Genomic DNA, 23,895 nt, shown 5'->3' with positions numbered 1-23,895 from the left:
ATGCAAAGCTCATGCAATACCACTGTAGTCACAGAGTACTCTCACACATGAAAGACAACATTCAGTGCTACAAAAATAAATGTACTTTAATATAGTAACACAAATAGTACAGTATTGCCTATACAGTATTTTACTATCAGGTACTTTTATACACATATTAGTTGTCTGGAATTGGCATAGAAAGTAATAGGAAACCGTGAAATAACAGAAAACAAAAACAATGGAGACCCGAGGGGGAGACCAAACCATTAACCAAATAAGTGTAATGCGAAAGTCAGCCCCCCACCCAAGTAAGTGCAATCTGTAGAGGGGAGCTGGAGGAACTAGGAATCCCAAAAGGTAAGTACCAGGGGGCTCCCCAGCGACCAGGATAAATGCGGTACGTGCCTGATTTTCCCCCTAACCCACAGATAAACTTTCTGAAAGGACTGTGCAAGATCCAAGCAAGACTGCAAGAAACATAATATGGATCCAGACAGAAGAGGACCTGCAAGTGAAGGGGACCAAGTCCATTTTCAGTTGGAGTGTCCGGTTGGGGCACTACCCGCCCTTCTGGAGATGCAGGACCAGGTCGACGGTGAAGACCAGGAGTCGGCTATGTAGCACAGGAGCATGAGAAGAGTTCCAGGAGTGATGCAGTCGATGTCCCCTGTCGGAAGAAGAGTTGCAGTCAGTGGTGTGGAAGAACCAGAGCAAGTCTTGGTAAAGGCAATAGTCGCAGATGAAGAGCTGCAGAGCTGCTGGGAACCAGGAAGGTCCACTGGGGACTCAACCCAAGGAGGGGAGTCCCCGGCGACCCTCAGCAGTGTGGAGAGCCAGAAGTCAAGGATGCAGCCCTCACAGGCAGCAGGCACAGGAGTCGCAGTGAGGCCCACTCAGCACACCTGGAGAGGAGTCCCACGTCGCTGGAGCAGCAGGCACAGGAGTCACAGTGAGGCCCACTCAGCACACCTGGAGAGGAGTCCCACGTCGCTGGAGCAGCAGGCAGAGGAGTCAGAGTGAGGCCCACTCAGCACACCTGGAGAGGAGTCCCACGTCGCTGGAGCAGCAGGCAGAGGAGTCACAGTGAGGCCCACTCAGCACACCTGGAGAGGAGTCCCACGTCGCTGGAGCAGCAGGCAGAGGAGTCACAGTGAGGCCCACTCTGCACACCTGGAGAGGAGTCCCACGTCGCTGGTGCAGCAGGCACAGGAGTCGCAGTGAGGGCCACTCAGCACACCTGGAGAGGAGCCCCACGTCGCTGGAGCAGCAGGCACAGGAGTCACAGTGAGGCCCACTCAGCACACCTGGAGAGGAGTCCCACGTCGCTGGAGCAGCAGGCAGAGGAGTCACAGTGAGGCCCACTCAGCACACCTGGAGAGGAGTCCCACGTCGCTGGAGCAGCAGGCACAGGAGTCGCAGTGAGGCCCACTCAGCACACCTGGAGAGGAGTCCCACGTCGATGGAGCATCAGGCATAGGAGTCCCAGTGAGGCCCACTCATCACACCTGGAGAGGAGTCCCACGTCGCTGGAGCAGCAGGCACAGAAGTCGCAGTGAGGCCCACTCAGCACACCTGGAGAGGAGTCCCACGTCGCTGGAGCAGCAGGCAGAGGAGTCAGAGTGAGGCCCACTCAGCACACCCGGAGAGGAGTCCCACGTCGCTGGAGCAGCAGGCACAGGAGTCGCAGTGAGGCCCACGCAGCACACCTGGAGCGGAGTCCCATGTCGCTGGAGCAGCAGGCAGAGGAGTCGCAGTGAGGCCCACTCAGCACACCTGGAGAGGAGTCCCAGGTCACTGGAGCATCAGGCAGAGGAGTCACAGTGAGGCCCACGCAGCACACCTGGAGAGGAGTCCCACGTCGCTGGAGCAGCAGGCAGAGGAGTCACAGTGAGGCCCACTCAGCGCACCTGGAGAGGAGTCCCACGTCGCTGGAGCAGCAGGCAGAGGAGTCACAGTGAGGCCCATGCAGCACACCTGGAGAGGAGCCCGCCATCGCTGGAGCAGCAGGCAGAGGAGTCGCAGTGAGGCACACGCATCACACCTGGAGAGGAGTCCCACGTCGCTGGTGCAGCAGGCACAGGAGTCGCAGTGAGGGCCACTCAGCACACCTGGAGAGGAGCCCCACGTCGCTGGAGCAGCAGGCAGAGGAGTCACAGTGAGGCCCACTCAGCACACCTGGAGAGGAGTCCCACGTCGCTGGAGCATCAGGCATAGGAGTCCCAGTGAGGCCCACTCATCACACCTGGAGAGGAGTCCCACGTCGCTGGAGCAGCAGGCACAGAAGTCGCAGTGAGGCCCACTCAGCACACCTGGGGAGGAGTCCCACGTCGCTGGAGCAGCAGGCAGAGGAGTCAGAGTGAGGCCCACTCAGCACACCCGGAGAGGAGTCCCACGTCGCTGGAGCAGCAGGCACAGGAGTCGCAGTGAGGCCCACGCATCACACCTGGAGAGGAGTCCTACGTCGCTGGAGCAGCAGGCAGAGGAGTCACAGTGAGGCCCACGCAGCACACCTGGCAAGGAGTCCCACGTCGCTGGAGCAGCAGGCAGGAGGCTGTGCTTTGCAGGGAAGAGTGCTGGAGGCCGGGGCTACACGGAGCCTGAAGATCCCTTGGAAGAAGAGCCAACAAGCCTTCGTAGCTGCAAGAGTCGTGGTACACAGGGGTACTGTCCTGCAAGGAGATGCAAGTGCTCACAGTCTCCCAAGTTGGGCAGCTGGTAGAGAGGACCTAGCGGACAATTCCAGACCACCACCCGTGATGCAGAATGTTGCAGTTGCTGGAAGGAGCCAGAGAAACAATGTTGCAAAGCGGAGTCATCGCTGGAGTTGTAGATTGTCAGTTCCTGGAGGGTCCAGTTGCGGTTCCAGTGGCCAGAAGATGAAGTAAACGATGCAGAGGAGTCCTGCTGGAATCTTGCACCTCGAATCTGAGGACCCACCCAAGAGGGAGACCCTAAATAGCCCAGGAAGGGGGATTGGTCACCTAGCAAGGTGACAACCTATCAGAGGGGAGCTGTGGCGTCACCTGCCTGACCCTGCCTCTCCGATTATCCCAGGGGCCTCTGCCCACCTTGGATTCAAGATGACAGAATCAAGTGGCCACCTGGCGCCACGTGGTGATGGACAGGGGAGTGGTCACTCCCGTTTCCATTGTCCAGTTTCAGGGGTCCCTGGTCTGGTGCAAACCCGTTTATGCAAGGAGGGCAGTAAATGTACCCTTCCCAAGCCATGTAACACCTATTTCCAAAGGAAGAGGATATTGCCTCCCTCTCTCAAAGGAAATCCTTTGTTCTGCCTTCCTGGGCTTGAGATGGTCAAGCAGCATTTCGGAAATGGTTCTTGGATACTTAGAACGCCGTGAGATTATCTGACCACGGTTGGTTTTTTCCATATTAGATATAGGCACATCAGAATAAAGATAGCGTCAAAGAAATTCTTCATTAGTTGTTTTGGTCTGAGAAGTAAAACATTTTTTTCACCTAACGAGATTGTACAAGTTTTGGAAAAGAGTATTGCTTACATAATACGTACCTGATTCAAGCACTGATGAAGTCCGTGAGCGGGATCTCTCATAGGACGAAACACGTGTTGGCTGTGGTGGCTAGATGTATATGAAATTCAAGGATGATTTTCAATTAGTATGATGAACTATGAGCTTCAAGAAATAAATTTATTCTGAACTATTGATGGTGTGATTGCCTTTCCACACTGAAGATCCGATACATCACTAACTTCGAATTCTATATTCATGAGTGCCCTGACAGTTGTCTGTTGTACTGTTAGTTTCCCTGGAAACATTGGAGGATTAAGGAAGATCCTCTTGCCAGGAGCACCATGCCATGATTGAAAAGTGGATACTACTATATGGACTTACTGTGAGCGCCCAATTCCTATGACTCTCTTCCTAGGTGCTTTCGTTTGACGCCGTCTGCACCTGGCATCGCTGCAGCAGAATCTGCAATACCACTGCTATCAGTGGAACCAATGACACCACCGCCACCTTCTTGAGTGTCCTCCGTCTGCCCCATCACAGGCCACGTGGGACCAGACTTTAGCATCATCATCAGAGGCAGCGCTGCCATGCTGGTCACTGGCAGCTGCTCTCAAGTGCCCACATTATACTGTTCAGCATAACGCGTGCTCCTTACACAAGGGCAGAAGGACTCTGCGCATAAGGAAAACGTGCATCAGTAGGAGACGAGCTGTGGTTAATGCTGTTGTACTGCTCACAACAGAGAGAATTCAGCAGGTGGGAGATGCGGAGGCCATGGAGGAGACACGCTGTGAACAATGCAGGGTGAGTACTGCTCACAACAGTCTGGAGTCAGCAGGTGGGAGACACTGAGGCCAGGACACAAGCTGTGGACAATGCAGAGGGTGTACATTGCTTCTCACCAGTGAAAACTCGGCGGGTGGGAGACGCTGAGGTCATGGAGGATTCACACTGTGGGCAGTGCAGGGTGAGTACTGCTCACAGCAGCGAAGGAGACGCGCTGTGGACCATGCAGGGTGAGTACTGCTCACGGCAGCGAAGGAGACGCGGCGTGAACCATGCAGGGTGAGTACTGCTCACGGCAACGAAGGAGACGTGCCGTGGGCCATCCAGGGTGAGTACTGCTCACGGCAGCGAAGGAGACGTGCCGTGGACCATGCAGGGTGAGTACTGCTCACGGCAACGAAGGAGACGCGGCGTGGACCATGCAGGGTGAGTACTGCTCACGGCAACGAAGGAGACGTACTGTGGACCATGCAGGGTGAGTACTGCTCACGGCAGCGAAGGAGACGTGGCGTGGACCATGCAGGATGAGTACTGCTCACGGCAACGAAGGAGACGTGCTGTGGACCATGCAGAGTGAGTACTGCTCACGGCAGCGAAGGAGACGCGCCGTGGGCCATGCAGGGTGAGTACTCCTCACGGCAGCGAAGGAGACACGCCGTGGGACATGAAGGAGACGCGCCGTGGACCATGCAGGGTGAGTACTGCTCACAGCAGTGAAGGAGACGCGCCGTGGACCATGCAGGGTGAGTACTGCTCACAGCAGTGAAGGAGACGCGCCGTGGACCATGCAGGGTGAGTACTGCTCACGGCAGCGAAGGAGACGCGCCGTGGGCCATGCAGGGTGAGTACTCCTCACGGCAGTGTAGGAGACACGCCGTGGGACATGAAGGAGACGCGCCGTGGACCATGCAGGGTGAGTACTGCTCACAGCAGTGAAGGAGACGCGCAGTGGACCATGCAGGGTGAGTACTGCTCACGGCAGTGAAGGAGACGCGCAGTGGACCATGCAGGGTGAGTACTGCACACAGCAGTGAAGGAGACGGGCAGTGGACCATGCAGGGTGAGTACTGCTCACGGCAGTGAAGGAGACGCGCAGTGGACCATGCAGGGTGAGTACTGCTCACGGCAGCGAAGGAGACGCGCAGTGGACCATGCAGGGTGAGTACTGCTCACGGCAGCAAAGGAGACGCGCTGTGGACCATGCAGGGTGAGTACTGCTCACGGCAGCGAAGGAGACGCGCCGTGGGCCATGCAGGGTGAGTACTCCTCACGGCAGCGTAGGAGACACGCCGTGGGACATGAAGGAGACGCGCCGTGGACCATGCAGGGTGAGTACTGCTCACAGCAGTGAAGGAGACGCGCAGTGGACCATGCAGGGTGAGTACTGCTCACAGCAGTGAAGGAGACGCGCAGTGGACCATGCAGGGTGAGTACTGCTCACAGCAGCGAAGGAGACGTGCTGTGGACCATGCAGGGTGAGTACTGCTCACTGCAGCGAAGGAGACGCGCCGTGGGCCATGCAGGGTGAGTACTCCTCACAGCAACGAAGGAGACGTGCTGTGGACCATGCAGGGTGGGTACTGCTCACGGTAGCGGAGACGCGCCGTGGGCCATGCAGGGTGAGTACTGCTCACGGCAGCGAAGGAGACGTGGCGTGGACCATGCAGGATGACTACTGCTCACGGCAACGAAGGAGACGTGCTGTGGACCATGCAGGGTGAGTACTGCTCACAGCAGTGAAGGAGACGCGCAGTGGACCATGCAGGGTGAGTACTGCTCACGGCAGCGAAGGAGACGTGCTGTGGACCATGCAGGGTGAGTACTGCTCACGGCAGCGAAGGAGACGTGGCGTGGACCATGCAGGGTGAGTACTGCTCACGGCAGCGAAGGAGACGTGGCGTGGACCATGCAGGGTGAGTACTGCTCACAGCAGCGAAGGAGACACGCCGTGGGACATGAAGGAGACGCGCCGTGGACCATGCAGGGTGAGTACTGCTCACAGCAGTGAAGGAGACGCGCCGTGGACCATGCAGGGTGAGTACTGCTCACAGCAGTGAAGGAGATGCGCAGTGGACCATGCAGGGTGACTACTGCTCACGGCAATGAAGGAGACGCGCAGTGGACCATGCAGGGTGAGTACTGCTCACGGCAGTGAAGGAGACGCGCAGTGGACCATGCAGGGTGAATACTGCTCACGGCAGCGAAGGAGACGTGCTGTGGACCATGCAGGGTGAGTACTGCTCACGGCAGCGAAGAAGACACGCCGTGGGACATGAAGGAGACGCGCCGTGGGCCATGCAGGGTGAGTACTCCTCACGGCAGCGAAGGAGACGCACCATGGACCGTCCAGGGTAGGCACTGCCTCTCACCAGTGAAGGGACCAAGGCCTTGGAAGAGACTGAACATCATCACCAAGACCCATCAGGGATGGCTGGTGGTGCAGTCACAGCTTCCATGAAAGCCCAGGTGTCCTGTTGGAGCATAGGATAAAGTGCTGTGTTTGCTGGACCTTTAATAGCCCTTGGTAGAGACCCTGCTCTCCATCCCAGGCCTGTCCGCAGCGGGAGCGCATGCAGCAAGGGCCCGGCATATCAGGGATGAGACTTCAGTGCAGCAGTGAGGTGTTAGTTCAGCACCTTGGTTTTTATGAGCGTTATTAATAACGCTTACACCTCCCGCTCGTTGGTAGTCGAAAGGCTTCTAATTCAGAATTCACATCAGTATCTGTTTCTCACATGCATGGAAATTACTTAATTTGATTATTGGCTACAAGCCTGTTACCATCATTGGTAAAACATTGCCAACGAGCAACTCCATGATTAACAATGTTAACATTCAATTTATCATGCACCCCTCATCAGCACCAAAATGTCCCGTGACTTATTGCATTTTGCATCCTTCAGCTGCGAAACGATATCCCTGTGGATCTTGCTCACTCTGGACCCGCAGCCACACTCACAATTCACCTGTGCAACTCTGGACCTACCCGGTAGCAGTCAGCGGGACTCGCCCTCCCAAAGAGCCCTTAACTGCCACAGCACGGTTCCTGCAAGGCTCTACATGCAGATATGGGGGATCCCCTAGGGAGCCTCCAGAGTACATTGTATCGTGCGACTAGCACTGGAATTGGTGTCGTTGCCCAATTCCAACATGTTTGAGACCAAACATGCCAAGATTCGGAGAAGCTATAAAGTAGTTGGACCACTTGTGTTGACCAGTGTCCACTAATACCTTCAGATAGCTTCCCTGCACTTAGAGTCTAGGAATTACCCTGGGGTCTGTGCGGGTACCCTGCTCCTTTAGGGGTACCCTCACACTTGGAGACATACACCCTGCCCTTAGGGTAAAGGGCCTACCAGAGGGGTGACTTATAGTGTCTGAGTGCAGTAGACTGGTTTAGTGGTGAAAGGGTGCACACACCGTTTCACCCAGGCTGCATTGGCAGGCCTGCAGTCACAGGTTGCATGGGTTTTCTTGGGTGGGATTATACATGCTGCAGCCCATGGGGGACCCCTGGTGTACCAATGCTCTGGGTACCTAAATACCATGTAATGGGTGCACCAGTATGCCAATTGTGGGTGGAAGAAGTCACCAGCAACTAAATTTAGGGGAGAAAGCATGGACACTGGGGTCCTGATTAGCAGGATCCCAGTGAACTACAGTCCAAACACATGGACATCAGACAAAATGGGGGAACTGTGCCAGAGAGATGGCACTTTCCTACACCAACGTGTGTTTCTCCTCCTTAGAAATTCTAAAGTTTAAATACATATAGTGTTAAAGACGTGCTAAGGGGACACACATGGTTTCATTTTAAGCGTGGGAAACTTTGTGATGGTACATCCACTTTATTCATTGTAAGGTGCCAATTCGGAGACATTGAGTGTTGCACCGACCACTGCAGCATCTCAACACCAGTGCTCTCTTTACTCAGTGGAAACTGCTGCCTTATCAGGAAGTGATCTTTTGCCCAGGCTGAAAGGTGCTCACCTGGCAGCTCAATTAAGGGTTTTTAGTAATTGGCTCTAGAAAACGCTAGATTTTGCTACCAGCAGAAAACTGCCATGAAGGAAAGTTCTCTGTTTGCAACACAGAAGTTACTCTTTAGTGACAACTACAAGTTTCGAGTGTCTTCAGGGTTGGAGTTATGGAGTACTCCAACTGCAGACCAGATAATTTGGGGCCAGGAAGCACCCAGCTCAGTCGGGCGGCAGACAGATGTTCTGCCTGACCCCTACCCGCCTGTTACTTCAGCAGGGAGTAGGAGCTAAAGGATTTGTCCTCCCGCTGCCCCTAACAGACCACCTCTAATGGCCCAGGGGAAAAAAAGACCCCTCAACATTTACCACCTGCGCCTGCTCCTGTTATTCCCCCAAAAGGGAGGCAACACAAGCAGAAATGGATCGCAGACAACCCTCCAGCCAGAGGGGATAACGCTCCTTCAGTGTTTGCCACCTTCTTCAAGCCAGTGGTAAATGCAGATTTGGCCCCTTATATCTCCCAGAGGGGATAGAATGTGGAATTGGGCCCAGTATTACTGGGTCTGCATGTTCTTCCCAATGGTGGTGGGAAACTTATAATCTCTGTTTGCATTGTGGATTCTTTCTGGGTTCAAATTCTTCTCCACAGCCCATGTTCACATTGCACTGCATGGTGAGTCTGCTCAGACGTGCGGACTTTAAATCAGTAGGACTACAAACGGATCAGCACTGACTAGTATTGAAACCCACAAAAAACTCCAAGTTATTGAATGTGGGTAAAGAAGAACCAAGCATGGATGTTTTCACTGTAGTCAAGATCCTAACTTTCATATTGTAGGATGCCCCGTAATGAATCCCAACCTTTCTGTCACTCAGCAGACTGCGCCCAGGGGAGAGGCAGGTTTCTGTGGGATGTCGGTCCATCTGTGATTTATGTGACTGCATCCGGGGTAAATGGAGCTTTCTGATGGATTTCGGTCCAGCTGTGACCTAGCTGACTGCATCTGGGGTAAACCGAGGTTTCTAATAAATGTCGGTCCATTTGTGACCCAGGTGACTGCCTCTGGGATAAAGGGAGGTTTCTAACGACTGTCGATCCAGCCGTGACCCAGCAGACCACCTCTGGTGTAGAGGCAGGTTTATGATGGTGCTTATCCAGCTGTGGCCAAGGTGACTGCATCTGGGGTTAAGGGAGGTTTCTAACGACTGTTGATCCAGCTGTGACTAAGGTGACTGCCTTTGGGGTAGAAATAGGTTTCTGATGGATGTCGGTCCACCTGTGACCCAGGTGACTACATCTGAGGTAAATATAGGTTTCTGATGGATGTCTGACCGTTTGTGACCCAGGTGACTGCCTCTGGGGGTAAAGGAAGATGTCTGAATGTCAATCCAGCTGACCACCTGTGGGGTAGAGGCAGGTTTCTGATGGTGCTGATCCAGCTGGGACCCAGGTGACTGCATCTAGGGTAAATGGATGTTTCTGATGGATGTTCGTCCACCTGTGACCTAGGTGACTGCATCTGAGGCAAAAATAGGTTTCTGATGGATGTCGATCCATTTGTGACCCAGGTGACTGCCTCTGGGGGGTAAAGGAAGGTGTCTGAATGTCGATCCAGCTGACTGCAGCCGGGGTAAAGGTAGGGTTCTGATGGATGTTGGTCCATCTGTGACCCAGCTGACTGCACTGGGGTAAAGGGAGGTTCTGATGGATGTTGGTCCAGCTGTGACCCAGTTGACTACATCTGGTGCCTGCCGATGCGGCTGACACCCAATACACTGTGTCTGGGGTAAAGGGGAGGTTTCTGATGGTTTCTTCAGTTGAGTCTGCGCAAACTTGTCATCCTCAACTGACGTTTGCTTGTAAAGTGTATGAAAGTGGTTCATGCGTTGCTGGTTAAGGGTGTTTTTTTGTGCTGTGTATAACATGTTTTGGTCCCAAAAGTGTCCTGGAATCCTTTCCTGCACACTGTGGTGCAATGATTATCAAGTTTCTTCTAACATCTCATGAAAATACAGCCAAGCGACATCGCTGAACGAAGGATGAAGGTGTATTTCTTTAGTCATCAGATGTGCTTATATAGTGTTGGCATTGGTATCAGTTGCTGATTGATGTCGGTTTTGTCGTCCACCCATACCTCTGTGCTACTAGCTTCTGTTTTTCTTGTATGCCCTGTTTTCTGGCCTGCTCGCGCGCGCCCTGTTTTCTGGCATGCTCGCGCGCGCCCTCGTTTTCTTGTGCTCTGTTTCTGGTTCTGTCATGCACAGTGCTCCTGGTTATCTTGTTTTCTGATGTACTGTATTTCTAATTTTATCACTGTTTCTCTCACGCATTTTGTTTTTTTGGTGCACTGTTTCTCAATTTCTCATGCACATGTTTCAAATGTTTTTTCTATAGTTACAAGCTGGTCGGCTTGAACTGGCTTCAGGCAGTGCTCAGAAGATGGTGGCTGGAGTTGTCAGGTGACTCACAGACCCAGGAGGATGGGTGAGTGTAAAGTAGTGGGCTTTAAACTTTTTAATGCTATGCCACCCCTTCTGCTACCCTCCCCCCCCAACACCCCCAGTGGGGGAAAAAATAACATTGCCCCCCCTCTGGATTTCCCACAATTGTTCAATTTCATTGATAATATGTAAAAATATTACTACACTTATTTTTAAACATTGCAGTCAAGTTATATTACTGTTTAAAAAAATGCAAACAAATACATAATGCCACACATACTCTTCTGGTCTGGCAGGTCTTACTAACATGTAAAGGTATCTGCAGTGTGATTACTAGAAGTGAGGTGGGATGGGGGTTTTCAGGAGCAGTTGAAGTCTCTTTCCTTTTGACACACAACTCCCAACGTGGATGTAAATGAGAAAACAGGTAAGTGATGGCCCATTACAGAGCGGTTTACTGCTGCTCTATTTTTCACCTTAAAGCAAAGCCCTTTTATTAGCATAATGGTGCTTTTGGCCAGAGCCTGGTGCCCCCCTCTCGTGGGGCCCTCACCCCAGTTTGAAGAACACTGGTGTAAAGTGTGGGTTGAAGTGAGACAGCGTCGCCTCCTTCCTGAGCTCTCCTCTACCACAGTCCTTCCACGCCTTCCCCTTTCCTCTACACAGACAGCAGCGCAGGTCCTGCCTCGCCTTCTTTTGTTGCGCTTTTCTGCCCTTTTTTTGGTCGACCGCACAAGCGTTGCTTTTCCCCCGTGCTGGTATCTATGTGCACTCTTAACCACTCCCACTGCACGCCCATCACTATCGCTTATTCATGGGCTTGCCTTTCAAAAATCCTTTATCATTGGTAATGCTTTACGTTTGTGCCTCCGTTGGGCAGTTTTGTTCCCGCCTTGGCCATTGATCTTGTAACACGGATAATTGCACCATTGTCGATGCGTCTAACTGCGAGCGAACTTCATTTTCCTTTTGTGTCTCTCCTTCGCACTCGTGCTTATGGCGACCGTGGCGCTTTGAATCAGCTCGCTTTTGTCAACTAATGTTTTATTTTTTATTTTTCATTTCTGTGGGAGAAAAGTCGTGTTAGGAATTTACAACGCCAGTAGCTCTAACTCGAGCAAATGCGAGACCCATTGCATTGCCAATGCTTTTTGATATTTAATGGTAATGTGATTAGTGATACTGAACCTCTGCCAAGCTCCACCTGGTCCCCTGAGTGCACTGAGGCTCTGCAGACAGCAGCCTGCGTGCGGCCTCCCAGAGACTTTACTGCCACATCGCAGGTTCCTGCTTAGATGCCATCAGGCGCGCTTGTTTCCACCCTCTGGGCTTCACACTTGTCAGTATTTCTCAAATCTTAAGTATGTATTTTAAAGTTGAAACCAGTTCATTCTTGGTGATCGTAGCGTTGTGAGTGTGCAGAATCCATTCAAACTCTGTTTTTAACAGAGCACTCAGCGTATTCATTCACACTCTGCTTCATCAGGAGAACTCTGCCCTCTATGCCTACAGGAAGAGAGCAAGCCAATCATGAGAATGCTTCTCTAAAAGGATTTATCTATCACAGAAATAGTTCAGACATTGCAGAATATTTAGCCAGTCCCAGTCTATTGGTTTATATTTTGTTTGTCCTCATAACAAAAGCTTGTCCTATTTCGACCTCCTTTGACAGCGCAGAGGATGTTTCATGCCAACAGTATTTATGAATCGACCATTAACTAAAGAACTGGGTTGACTACAAATTGGCTTTAAATTAATAAGCCTTTTTCACCCAAATCTGCAACATGCCGGCCTACCTGCTCCTGAGTAACTGCATCACTGTGATAAACGTCACTCCGCACCCGGGGAATGAGGCCATATGGAGACTGATGATGAATCTCCGGCTTCATAAATGATGTGATTGGCGCTCTTATTTCTGTACTGGCTGTTAGATCCCTGGTCCAGAGAGATATTGTGAGCCTGTCGCTGTCTGTGCTTCTCCTGGTTTAAATGCCCCAATGAAGAGCTTAGTTATTTATCGACAGGAGGAGGACAACCAAGGCGCCTCCTTCAGTCTCTTCCATTTGTTCTTGGAAAATAACTAGTCCCCCTCTTCCTTCTTATAAGCCAGCACGTGCACCTCCGAGATGTGCATGTCTTACTTGTAAAGGCTTCTGTGGGTCTACTGTAGTGCCTCGAGTGTAAAGCAGCTTACCCCTCGCAGATATAACAGGACCTTTTGTCTCCAAAAACCAATGAAAATACCAGATTAAAACAATTCACAACCTGTATTTACAGTATAAAATGTCTGTGCGGTTTGTTATGCTGTTAAAACAAGTCATTAGGCCAAACAAAGGGCAGGGTGCAGGTCCCTGTGTGTGTAGTCACCGCTGCATGAGCAGAGGTGCCCCTACAAACTCCAGTTCCAATTCCCTGGACTTCGTAAGTGCAAGGAAGCAATTTTAGCTGTCTACTGCCCACTACCTGTGTCCAGCTACATAATGGTAACTCCGAACCTGGGCATGTTTGGTATGGCACGTCAGAATCATGCCCCAATACTGATGTCTGTATTAGAGGCATAATTCCATGCATTCTGGGGGCTCCTTAGAGGACCCCAAGTACTGCTCCTACCAGTCTTTCAGGGTCTACGAGCAGACCACGGTGCTGCAGCTTCTCGGACAGGATTCTGTCATCCTGATGTATGACCAGCTCGAGCAGGGGAATGCAGAAAAAGAGGGGTGCAACCTCCATTCCTTTGGAAATGTTTGTTACAAGGCTGGGTGGGGTAGCCTCCCCACGCCACTGGTTTGCTTTGAAGGGCGCATTTGGTGCCCTCCTTGCATAATCCGGTTTGCACAAACCTAGGAACCCCTAGTCTCTGCTCTGGCACAAAACCACACAAAGGAAAGGGGAGTGACCACTTCCCTGCCCATCACCCAGAGCTCCTACAGGTGGCCACTTGATTGTGCCATCTTGGAAACAAGATGTGCAGAGGCCCCTAGGAGCATCTGACTGGTCATGTTGGGTAGCTGACATCAGTGACCTCCCCCCCCTCCGACAGGTGGTCCCCTCAGAGAGTGACCGAGCCCCTTTTTGGGATATTTAGGGACTCCCTTGTGGGTGGGTCCCCAGATTAATTGTGCAAGACTCCACCAAGACCTCTCTGCAAAGACATCTTCTGCTCCTGGCCACCGGAACCGCTGCTGAACTTCACAGGAATCGAACAAGACCACAACCCAGAGAGTATCTCTCCTTTTGCAGCTCCTGTCAGCAACTTGCAGTGCATCCTCTAGGGTTGGCAAGACTTCAGCTGCACCAAAGATGCAGGAAGGAATTTCCCTTGGAGTGAAGGAGTCATCTGCAGGCATCTAACGTAACGACGTCCGGCTGGTGGGATCTTCTGTCCTCCGGATCTGAGAAGATTCTCCAACGCAGGTGGTGCTTCTGAGGGATCCCCTGGGCCCTCTCTGCCTTCTGTCCAACTTGGGAGCTGGTGAGCCCTTGCCTCTTCCTCCAGGATGGAATCCCTGTGCACCCCAACTGTTGCAGCAACCAAGGCTTATTGACTCCTGCTCCAAGGGATCTTCAGGCTCCGAGTAGCCCCGGCCCCCAGCACTCCACTTCTGCAAGGACAGTCTCCTCTCTGCTGCTCCAGCGACCTGGGACTCCTTTCCAGGTGTGCTGTCTGGGCCTCAGTGCGACTAACTGTGCCTGCTGCCAGTGGGTTGCTTGTGGGGGCTCTGAATGCTTCTGCCAGCTCTCCTGTCTTCTGAGGGTCAGCCCGGACTCCCCTTCGAGGGTCGAGTTCCCAGGATTTTGCTGGTCCTCTTCAGCTCTGCAAATCTCCCACAGCTACAGTTGCATTTGCTTGTGGTTGTTGTTGGTCCTCCTGACCCATCTGCAATCTGGCGACTGCTGAGGGACAGTTCCTAAGTGTCTTCAGGGACTCCTCTGCAGCTCCTGGGCTCCGCTGCTGGACTTCACCCATCACCATCGACTTGGATCGTTACCCACAGAAGGGTGGCCATTGCCTCCTGCCCCACCTAGACACTGCTGCGTGAACTGGACTCTGTCCGGTTCTTTTGCAGGTCTTCTTCATCCGAAATCCTCTGTTGGGCATCACCGGCCTGGTCCTGCTTTTGCATTATTCCATTTTACCTCTTGGGGTTCCACGCTCTCCCAGTCCTTGGATAACTACTCCATATCCCCTGGTGGGGGACCCATTCTTGCAGTCCACTTTTTTAGTATATGGTTTGGCCTCCCTGCAGGGCCCTTGCTATTATATGCTATTTTGACAGTACTGTAGTGTATGTTGTGTGAACTTCCAGAAAGGGGGGTTGCCTACAGTAATCTAGTTCACTGTTATTCTAATTAAGTACCTTTATTTTTGCAACACTGTGTGGTTCCTTTCATGTGTGGTACGGTGCAGTGACTACTGTGGTACTGCAAGTGCTTCACTCTCCTCCTAGATAAGCCTTGGCTGCTCACCACAGCTGCCACTAGAGAGCCCTGGCATCTAGACACTGTTCACTAACTAATAGGAGTTTGCCTGGACCCAGTATAACACACTGGGCCAGCTTCCTACAGTTATCTAGTTTAACAGCTTTTCTTCATGTTTATGGCAATTCAGGCAGAAGAGGTTTTGCACTCAATAAAAGCTAAAACATTGCACACCAGTAGAGGCCGAGTAAATAGCGACCTCTTTCCCCTGTGGCGGGCCTGCGGTTTTCAGTGGTAATAGCAGCTCTGTAGCTTTGTCTTGTGCAAGGCTCTTGAAGGAGTCAACTGAGAGATCCCTGCACACTCGTCGGAAGAAGTGTAGTCATCTGCATGAGATGGGAGAAGCTGAGGGAGGAGCTGTGTTGGGAGAAGCTGAGGGAGGAGCTGTGTTGGGAGAAGCTGAGGGAGGAGCTGTGTTGGGAGAAGCTGAGGGAGGAGCTGTGTTGGGAGAAGCTGAGGGAGGAGCTGCGATGGGAGAAGCTGAGGGAGGAGCTGCGATGGGAGAAGCTGAGGGAGGAGCTGCGATGGGAGAAGCTGAGGGAGGAGCTGCGATGGGAGAAGCTGAGGGAGGAGCTGCGATGGGAGAAGCTGAGGGAGGAGCTGCGATGGGAGAAGCTGAGGGAGGAGCTGAGGGAGGAGCTGCGATGGGAGAAGCTGAGGGAGGAGCTGCGATGGGAGGAGCTGCGATGGGAGAAGCTGAGGGAGGAGCTGCGATGGGAGAAGCTGAGGGAGGAGCTGCGATGGGAGAAGCTGAGGGAGGAGCTGCGATGGGAGAAGCTGAGGGAGGAGCTGCGATGGGAGAAGCTGAGGGAGGAGCTGCGACGGGAGAAGCTGAAGGAGGACCTGCGACGGGAGAAGGAGGACCTGCGACGGGAGAAGGAGGACCTGAGAAGGTGGACCTGCGACGGGAGAAGGTGGACCTGCGACGGGAGAAGGTGGACCTGCGACGGGAGAAGGTGGGAGAAGCTGAAGGAGTAGTGGAGATGGGAGAAGGTAGGAGAAGCGGAAGGAGGAGCGGTGATGGGAGAAGGTGGGAGAAGCGGAAGGAGGGGCGGTGATGGGAGAAGGTGGGAGAAGCGGGAGGAGGAGCGGTGGTGGGAGAAGCGGAAGGAGGAGCGGTGATGGGAGAAGGTGGGAGAAGCGGAAGGAGGAGCGGTGATGGGAGAAGGTGGGAGAAGCGGAAGGAGGAGCGGTGATGGGAGAAGGTGGGAGAAGCGGAAGGAGGAGCGGTGATGGGAGAAGGTGGGAGAAGCTGAAGGAGGAGCGGTGATGGGAGAAGGTGGGAGAAGCTGAAGGAGGAGCGGTGATGCGAGAAGGTGGGAGAAGCTGAAGGAGGAGCGGGGATGGGAGAAGGTGGGAGAAGCTGAAGGAGGAGCGGTGATGGGAGAAGGTGGGAGAAGCTGAAGGAGGAGCGGTGATGGGAGAAGGTGGGAGAAGCTGAAGGAGGAGCGGTGATGGGAGAAGGTGGGAGAAGCTGAAGGAGGAGCGGTGATGGGAGAAGGTGGCAGAAGCTGAAGGAGGAGCGGTGATGGGAGAAGCTGAAGGTGGAGCTGCGATGGGAGAAGCTGAAGGTGGAGCTGCGATGGGAGAAGCTGAAGGTGGAGCTGCGATGGGAGAAGCTGAAGGTGGAGCTGCGATGGGAGAAGCTGAAGGTGGAGCTGCGATGGGAGAAGCTGAAGGTGGAGCTGCGATGGGAGAAGCTGAAGGTGGAGCTGCGATGGGAGAAGCTGAAGGTGGAGCTGCGATGGGAGAAGCTGAAGGTGGAGCTGCGATGGGAGAAGCTGAAGGTGGAGCTGCGATGGAAGAAGCTGAAGGTGGAGCTGCGATGGGAGAAGCTAGAGGAGGAGCTGCGATGAGAGGAGCGGTGATGGGAGAAGGTGGGAGAAGCTGAAGGAAGAGCGGTGATGGGAGAAGGTGGGAGAAGCTGAAGGAAGAGCGGTGATGGGAGAAGGTGGGAGAAGCTGAAGGAGGAGCGGTTATGGGAGAAGGTGGGGGAAGGTGGGAGAAGCTGGAGGAGCAGTGATGGGAGAAGGGAGAAGCAGAGATGGGAGAAGCTGAAGGAGGAGCGGAGATGGGAGAAGCTGAAGGAGGAGCGGAGATGGGAGAAGCTGAAGGAGGAGCGGAGATGGGAGAAGCTGAAGGAGGAGCGGAGATGGGAGAAGCTGAAGGAGGAGCGGAGATGGGAGAAGCTGAAGGAGGAGCGGAGATGGGAGAAGCTGAAGGAGGAGCGGAGATGGGAGAAGCTGAAGGAGGAGCGGAGATGGGAGAAGCTGAAGGAGGAGCGGAGATGGGAGAAGCTGAAGGAGGAGCGGAGATGGGAGAAGCTGAAGGAGGAGCGGAGATGGGAGAAGCTGAAGGAGGAGCGGAGATGGGAGAAGCTGAAGGAGGAGCGGAGATGGGAGAAGCTGAAGGAGGAGCGGAGATGGGAGAAGCTGAAGGAGGAGCGGAGATGGGAGAAGCTGAAGGAGGAGCGGAGATGGGAGAAGCTGAAGGAGGAGCGGAGATGGGAGAAGCTGAAGGAGGAGCGGAGATGGGAGAAGCTGAAGGTGGGGCTGCGATGGGAGAAGCTGAAGGTGGGGCTGCGATGGGAGAAGCTGAAGGTGGGGCTGCGATGGGAGAAGCTGAAGGTGGGGCTGCGATGGGAGAAGCTGAAGGTGGGGCTGCGATGGGAGAAGCTGAAGGTGGGGCTGCGATGGGAGAAGCTGAAGGTGGGGCTGCGATGGGAGAAGCTGAAGGTGGGGCTGCGATGGGAGAAGCTGAAGGTGGGGCTGCGATGGGAGAAGCTGAAGGTGGGGCTGCGATGGGAGAAGCTGAAGGTGGGGCTGCGATGGGAGAAGCTGAAGGTGGGGCTGCGATGGGAGAAGTTGAAGGTGGGGCTGCGATGGGAGAAGCTAGAGGAGGAGCTGTGATGGGAGAAGATGGGAGAAGCTGAAGGAAGAGCGGTGATGGGAGAAGGTGGGAGAAGCTGGAGGAGCGGTGATGGGAGAAGGTGGGAGAAGCTGGAGGAGCGGTGATGGGAGAAGGGAGAAGCTGAAGGAGGAGCGGTGATGGGAGAAGGGAGAAGCTGAAGGAGGAGCGGTGATGGGAGAAGGGAGAAGCTGAAGGAGGAGTGGTGATGGGAGAAGGGAGAAGCTGAAGGAGGAGTGGTGATGGGAGAAGGTGGGAGAAGCTGGAGGAGCGGTGATGGGAGAAGGTGGGAGAAGCTGGAGGAGCGGTGATGGGAGAAGGGAGAAGCTGAAGGAGGAGCGGTGATGGGAGAAGGGAGAAGCTGAAGGAGGAGTGGTGATGGGAGAAGGGAGAAGCTGAAGGAGGAGTGGTGATGGGAGAAGGGAGAAGCTGAAGGAGGAGTGGTGATGGGAGAAGGGAGAAGCTGAAGGAGGAGCGGAGATGGGAGAAGCTGAAGGTGGGGCTGCGATGGGAGAAGCTGAAGGTGGGGCTGCGATGGGAGAAGCTGAAGGTGGGGCTGCGATGGGAGAAGCTGAAGGTGGGGCTGCGATGGGAGAAGCTGAAGGTGGGGCTGCGATGGGAGAAGCTGAAGGTGGGGCTGCGATGGGAGAAGCTGAAGGTGGGGCTGCGATGGGAGAAGCTGAAGGTGGGGCTGCGATGGGAGAAGCTGAAGGTGGGGCTGCGATGGGAGAAGCTAGAGGAGGAGCTGCGATGGGAGAAGCTAGAGGAGGAGCTGTGATGGGAGAAGCTGAAGGAAGAGCGGTGATGGGAGAAGGTGGGAGAAGCTGAAGGAGGAGCGGTGATGGGAGAAGGTGGGAGAAGCTGGAGGAGCGGTGATGGGAGAAGGGAGAAGCTGAAGGAGGAGCGGTGATGGGAGAAGGGAGAAGCTGAAGGAGGAGCGGTGATGGGAGAAGGGAGAAGCTGAAGGAGGAGCGGTGATGGGAGAAGCTGAAGGAGGAGTGGTGATGGGAGAAGCTGAAGGAGGAGTGGTGATGGGAGAAGCTGAAGGAGGAGTGGTGATGGGAGAAGCTGAAGGAGGAGTGGTGATGGGAGAAGCTGAAGGAGGAGTGGTGATGGGAGAAGCTGAAGGTGGAGCTGCGATGGGAGAAGCTGAAGGTGGAGCTGCGATGGGAGAAGCTAGAGGAGGAGCTGCGATGGGAGAAGCTGAAGGAGGAGCGGTGATGGGAGAAGCTGAAGGAGGAGCGGTGATGGGAGAAGCTGAAGGAGGAGCGGGGATGGGAGAAGCTGAAGGAGGAGCGGGGATGGGAGAAGCTGAAGGAGGAGCGGAGATGGGAGAAGCTGGAGGAGGAGCGGTAATGGGAGAAAGTGGGAGAAGCTGAAGCAGGAGCGGTGATGGGAGGAGCTGAGGGAGGAGCGGAGATGGTTGAAGCTGGAGGAGGAGCGGCGATGGGAGGAGCGGAGATGGTTGAAGCTGGAGGAGGAGCTGTGATGGGTGGAGCTGAAGGAGGAGCGGCGATGGGAGAAGCTGGAGGAGGAGCTGTGATGGGAGGCGCGGTAATGGAAAGGGAAGTGGTGAATGTGTGAAAGCTGGAGGGCTCAGGACACAGTAGTGGGCAGCGAAGCAGCAGTTGGAGGTTAAGAGCCGCCATGTTTGAATAGAGCTGGAAAGGCCCTGTGAGAAAAGAACGCTAAGTTAAATGTTGTGGTAATCAGTGTGAAATGCAGCAGCTAACCCCTTAGCAGTTCACCAAAAACCCAAGGTACCCGGAACCACTAAAGGAGCTGCACCTTGCAGTTGGTTTTCATTCTATACCCGGTATACGGCAATTCATTTGGTAAAGTGAAAAATGTATCAAGGAAACCTTTGTATTTCCATAACGGGCACAAGATGAGGTGTGGAGAAGCAGTGGTTATTTGCACATCTCTTAGTCGGGGTGCCCATACTAGCATGTGATTTACAGGGCATTTCTCAAATAGGCGTCTTTTTTACACACTGTCTTACATTTGGAAGGAAAAAATGTAGAGAAAGACAAGGGGCAATAACACTTGTTCTTCTGTTCTGTGGTCCCCCAAGTCTCCCGATAAAACTGGTACCTCACTTGGGTGGGTAGGCCTAGTGCCCGCAACAGGAAACGCCCCAAAACACAACATGGGTACATCACATTTTTCCATTGAAAACTGGCATGTTTTTTGGAAACAACTGAGCTGTAGATTTTGGGCTGTAGCTCAGCCGGCACCTTCCAGACCTGTATATTTTTGAAAACTAGACCCCTGGGGGAATCCAGGGTTTGAGAAGAGCCACAAACTTCCTTCCATCCAGCATTACCCCAAGTCTCCCGATAAAAATGGTACCTCACTTGTGTGGGTAGGCCTAGTGCCCGCAATAGGAAATGCCCCAAAACACAATGTGGACACATCACATTTTCACAAAGAAAACTGAGTTGTTTTTTGCAAAGTGCCTAGCTGTGGAATATGCAGGGATCCACAAACTGCTTACCACCCAGCGTACCCCAACTTGTCCCGATAAAAATGCTACCCCACTGGTGTGCCTGGCCTTACTGCCCGTGACAGGAATGGATCACACAACGGTCCATGGTAGACCTTCATGAGGGCTACTGCTGACCCTGAGGCGATCCACTCCTGACATAGGCACACAAGTGAGGTAGCATTTTTAACAATTCAAGTGGGGAAACGCCGGGTGGTAGGAATTTTGTGAATCCCTGCATATTCCTATAGTTTGCGTGACAGAAATGCAAGGGAAATAGTTTTTGTTCAATGTTTCACCTTTGCAGGGTATTCTGGGTAAGAAATCTTTGGAGAATCCACACAAGCTACACCTCTGTGGACTTCCCCGGGTGTCCAGTTCTCAGAAATGTCTGGGTTTGGTAGGTTTCCCTATATGGCCGCTGAGCCCAGTACCCAAAACGCAGGTTCCCGCCTTACAAAACCAGGTTGTTTGTGATAGATAATTTTGGTGTCTCCACAATACGATTTCGGTCTTCCCTGTGCGACGATAGGGGTTACCCAAACCGCGAACATCCTCCAGGAGGTCCTCAAAGTGGGTTTCTGCACTAACCCCATTTTGAGCATAAGGCCCAACATCATCGAAGTGAGAGTCCACTGGCTTGCCCTAGAACGGGGCCCTAGAGCGCCTCCATGCTCCTTTAGAAATCGTTCTGCACGCAGGTTTGTTGGCTGCACAATTTGCTGAAGAAAGTCAACATCCTAAAAGAGATGGACGTAGTCGATTGGCAAAAAGTTGGCTGTATTTTCTTTACATTCAGCGTTGCCAGTAAAAGATGATATTTGGGGCTGAACTAAATTGGGAGCTGCCAAAAGAGCGCATGCACCTGCTCTCTGGGTTGGGCTAACCCGCTGTTGTCCCGCTGCACAGACTGTGCTTGCGAAGGGACAGCACGACTGTCCTCATCGTCTGCCTCCGAATAATGAATGGGACTCTGAGGACTGAAAAATTACTCTGATTCTGCGCCATTGTCCTCTCCCTCAGATGCTGTCTCAGTATCTGCTGTCTCAGTCTCTGATCCTGCCTCAGAGCTGTCCTCCATAACCCGAGCTAGGGCTTGATCAGCAGTCATCCAACGAGGTGCCATCTCTGCTACTGACTGAACTGTCCCTCTAAAGCACTAGCCTACCTAGGTCAATCAGCAGGTTCTCTAAAGACACTGAAAAAAAAGAAACATTATTATTTCACTTTGCCACATACCCATCTTCACAGCCTTAAGTGCTGGGTGCGCCCAGTGCTAAAAGCTTTTTTGCTGTTCCACTCCCAGCACCACCTCCTTGGATTCCCTCGCTGCCACCCAGCAAAATTGCCCTTCATCTCTCCATCAACCCCCTCGCACATATATTAATTTGTTTTTTAAAGCGCAGTTAATGTCTGGCTTTACTAATCCACTCAGCAATTCACATAAATAAAATACAGATCTGTTCTTTGCAGCAGGCATGTAAACCTTCCGCGCTACTTTATGGCGTCAAAACTGCCACTAAACAAAAGTCTGATCTCTTTTTCTAGCAGGAACATAATCACAGGAGTTTTTTTATTGCTTCCTAAAAGCTATGTTCGATGGCATGTGTAGCTGCAGATACACATGCTTTGCATACGTCCGCCATCTAGTGTAGGGCTTGGAGGTTTACAAGTTGTTTTACTTCAAAGAAGCTTCTTCGAGTCACAAGATCGAGTGACTCCTCCTCTCGGTGATAGTGCACATGGGCATCGAGTCCTTTGTTAGATTGTTTTCTTTCTGCCGCTGCGTTCGGACATGTTCCATCTCGCTCCGGTAGATCTTGTTTCGGTACTATAGGAAATTCTCTATCTTTCCTCTAAACGTCTGTATCGTTTTCAAATGTGTTTTTCTAACTACACTCAATCCGATTGTATCGTCAGGATAGATTAAACACCTGCACCCTTCTCGGACCTACTGCGTCACAAGCTCATGGATCGGACTCCGTTTTGATTCTGTCCTCAGTGCCACGCCAAGTTCCCTTACACTGACCAACACTCAATTTGCAAACTTCTGCCTATCTCCCGATCACAAGAAAGAAACCTGTGAGATATGTCGATCCTTCTACTCCAAGAAGACTCTGCAGGATCGAGGGGTGTGTTAGCTAGAGATGGGATCCCAGTCAACCGAACAAAAGCCCAACATTTTCGGTGAGGAACAGGCAGATTCTGATTCTGACTGTGACTCTGATGGGGACAGGCAAGTGATTCTAGCAGTCCAGCTTGTGAGTACGCCAGCACCCTCCCAACAAGAACCATTAAAAAAAATCAGCACAACTGGTCTTGGGTCCACCACTGCTTGCCAGCCATGGTTGGACCCGAAAGTTATATTTCGATGACCGGCCCTCGGGTTCCGCGTCAAAGACCAAACTGCATTCAACATCGACCAGACTGACTGCCACGCCTGTTTTGGGATCAACCCGAAAAGTGAAGGCTTCCACTTCGATATCAAAGAATTTGTCTTCCTCCTCAGAGCCGAAACACCCAACCTCCTCAAAGCCGAGAAAACTTCCATTTGCTTCGGAGTCGACATTCTCAGCCCGATTAAAACAGTTGGTCTCCAAGCTTTCGGAGCACAAAACTGTGGGGAAAAAATATGCTCCATCTGTAGAAGATTAGGCCCATATTTGAAGTGATGAACCATAAACAGTGAAAAATCCAAATTCATAAGGTTACTGGAAAGCTTATTGCCTCTCCACCTTCTATAACCAAAAGGAAACTATCTTTCCAAGAGACTTTGGAAGCTGGGCCTTCACCTGCCAAGATCTTCAAACACAAGGAGAAACCAAAGGCAGCAGATCAGCGTTCACCACCACATTCTCCTTTGCGTCCCACTTCACCACCTGATACTCCACCACCTTCACAGTTTTTTACGCAATCCCCTGTCTCCTCACAAGGGGAATACCTGGGTGACAATGCTTATAGTGTAGATCCATGGGATTTGTATGACCAGGCCCTATCCCATCTAATGATCCTGATGTATACCCCTCTAGGCCATCTCCACCTGAAGAGACCACGGCCTATAATCAGGTGATTGCTGGGCAGCCACATACCACAATGTGCAGCTGCACTCAGATCCCATAGAGGATGATTTTTTATTTAACACGCTATCCTCTACACACACAGCGTACCAGTGCTTCCAGGCATGCTCAAACATGCAGATGACATTTTTAAAGAAGCAGCAAAGGCTCTAGGGTACTCGCACTGAGTGGACAAAAAATATAAAGCTGCACCATCATATCCACTCAACAATTGCCACCTGATTCCATTGTTGTGAATGCATTTAGAAAGAGGGCAAATGGTCAGT

General features: G+C 52.7%; 1 protein-coding gene across 1 annotated transcript in view; it reads left to right on the top strand.

Moving 5' to 3' along the window:
- KATNBL1 (katanin regulatory subunit B1 like 1) overlaps positions 1 to 23,895 on the top strand; it is an 86,332-nt gene that overhangs the window by 35,437 nt on the left and 27,000 nt on the right. Inside the window, exon 8 of the mRNA XM_069209153.1 lies at positions 10,635 to 10,724. Within this exon, the coding sequence (XP_069065254.1) occupies positions 10,635 to 10,724 (90 nt within the window). The remainder of the gene's footprint in view (positions 1 to 10,634; positions 10,725 to 23,895) is intronic.

This window comes from Pleurodeles waltl, chromosome 9 (assembly GCF_031143425.1).
Source record: "Pleurodeles waltl isolate 20211129_DDA chromosome 9, aPleWal1.hap1.20221129, whole genome shotgun sequence".
In the NCBI taxonomy this organism is placed as follows: domain Eukaryota; kingdom Metazoa; phylum Chordata; class Amphibia; order Caudata; family Salamandridae; genus Pleurodeles; species Pleurodeles waltl.
Note: the sequence above shows the minus strand (reverse complement) of the source record. Positions and strands in the feature narration are given on the sequence as shown.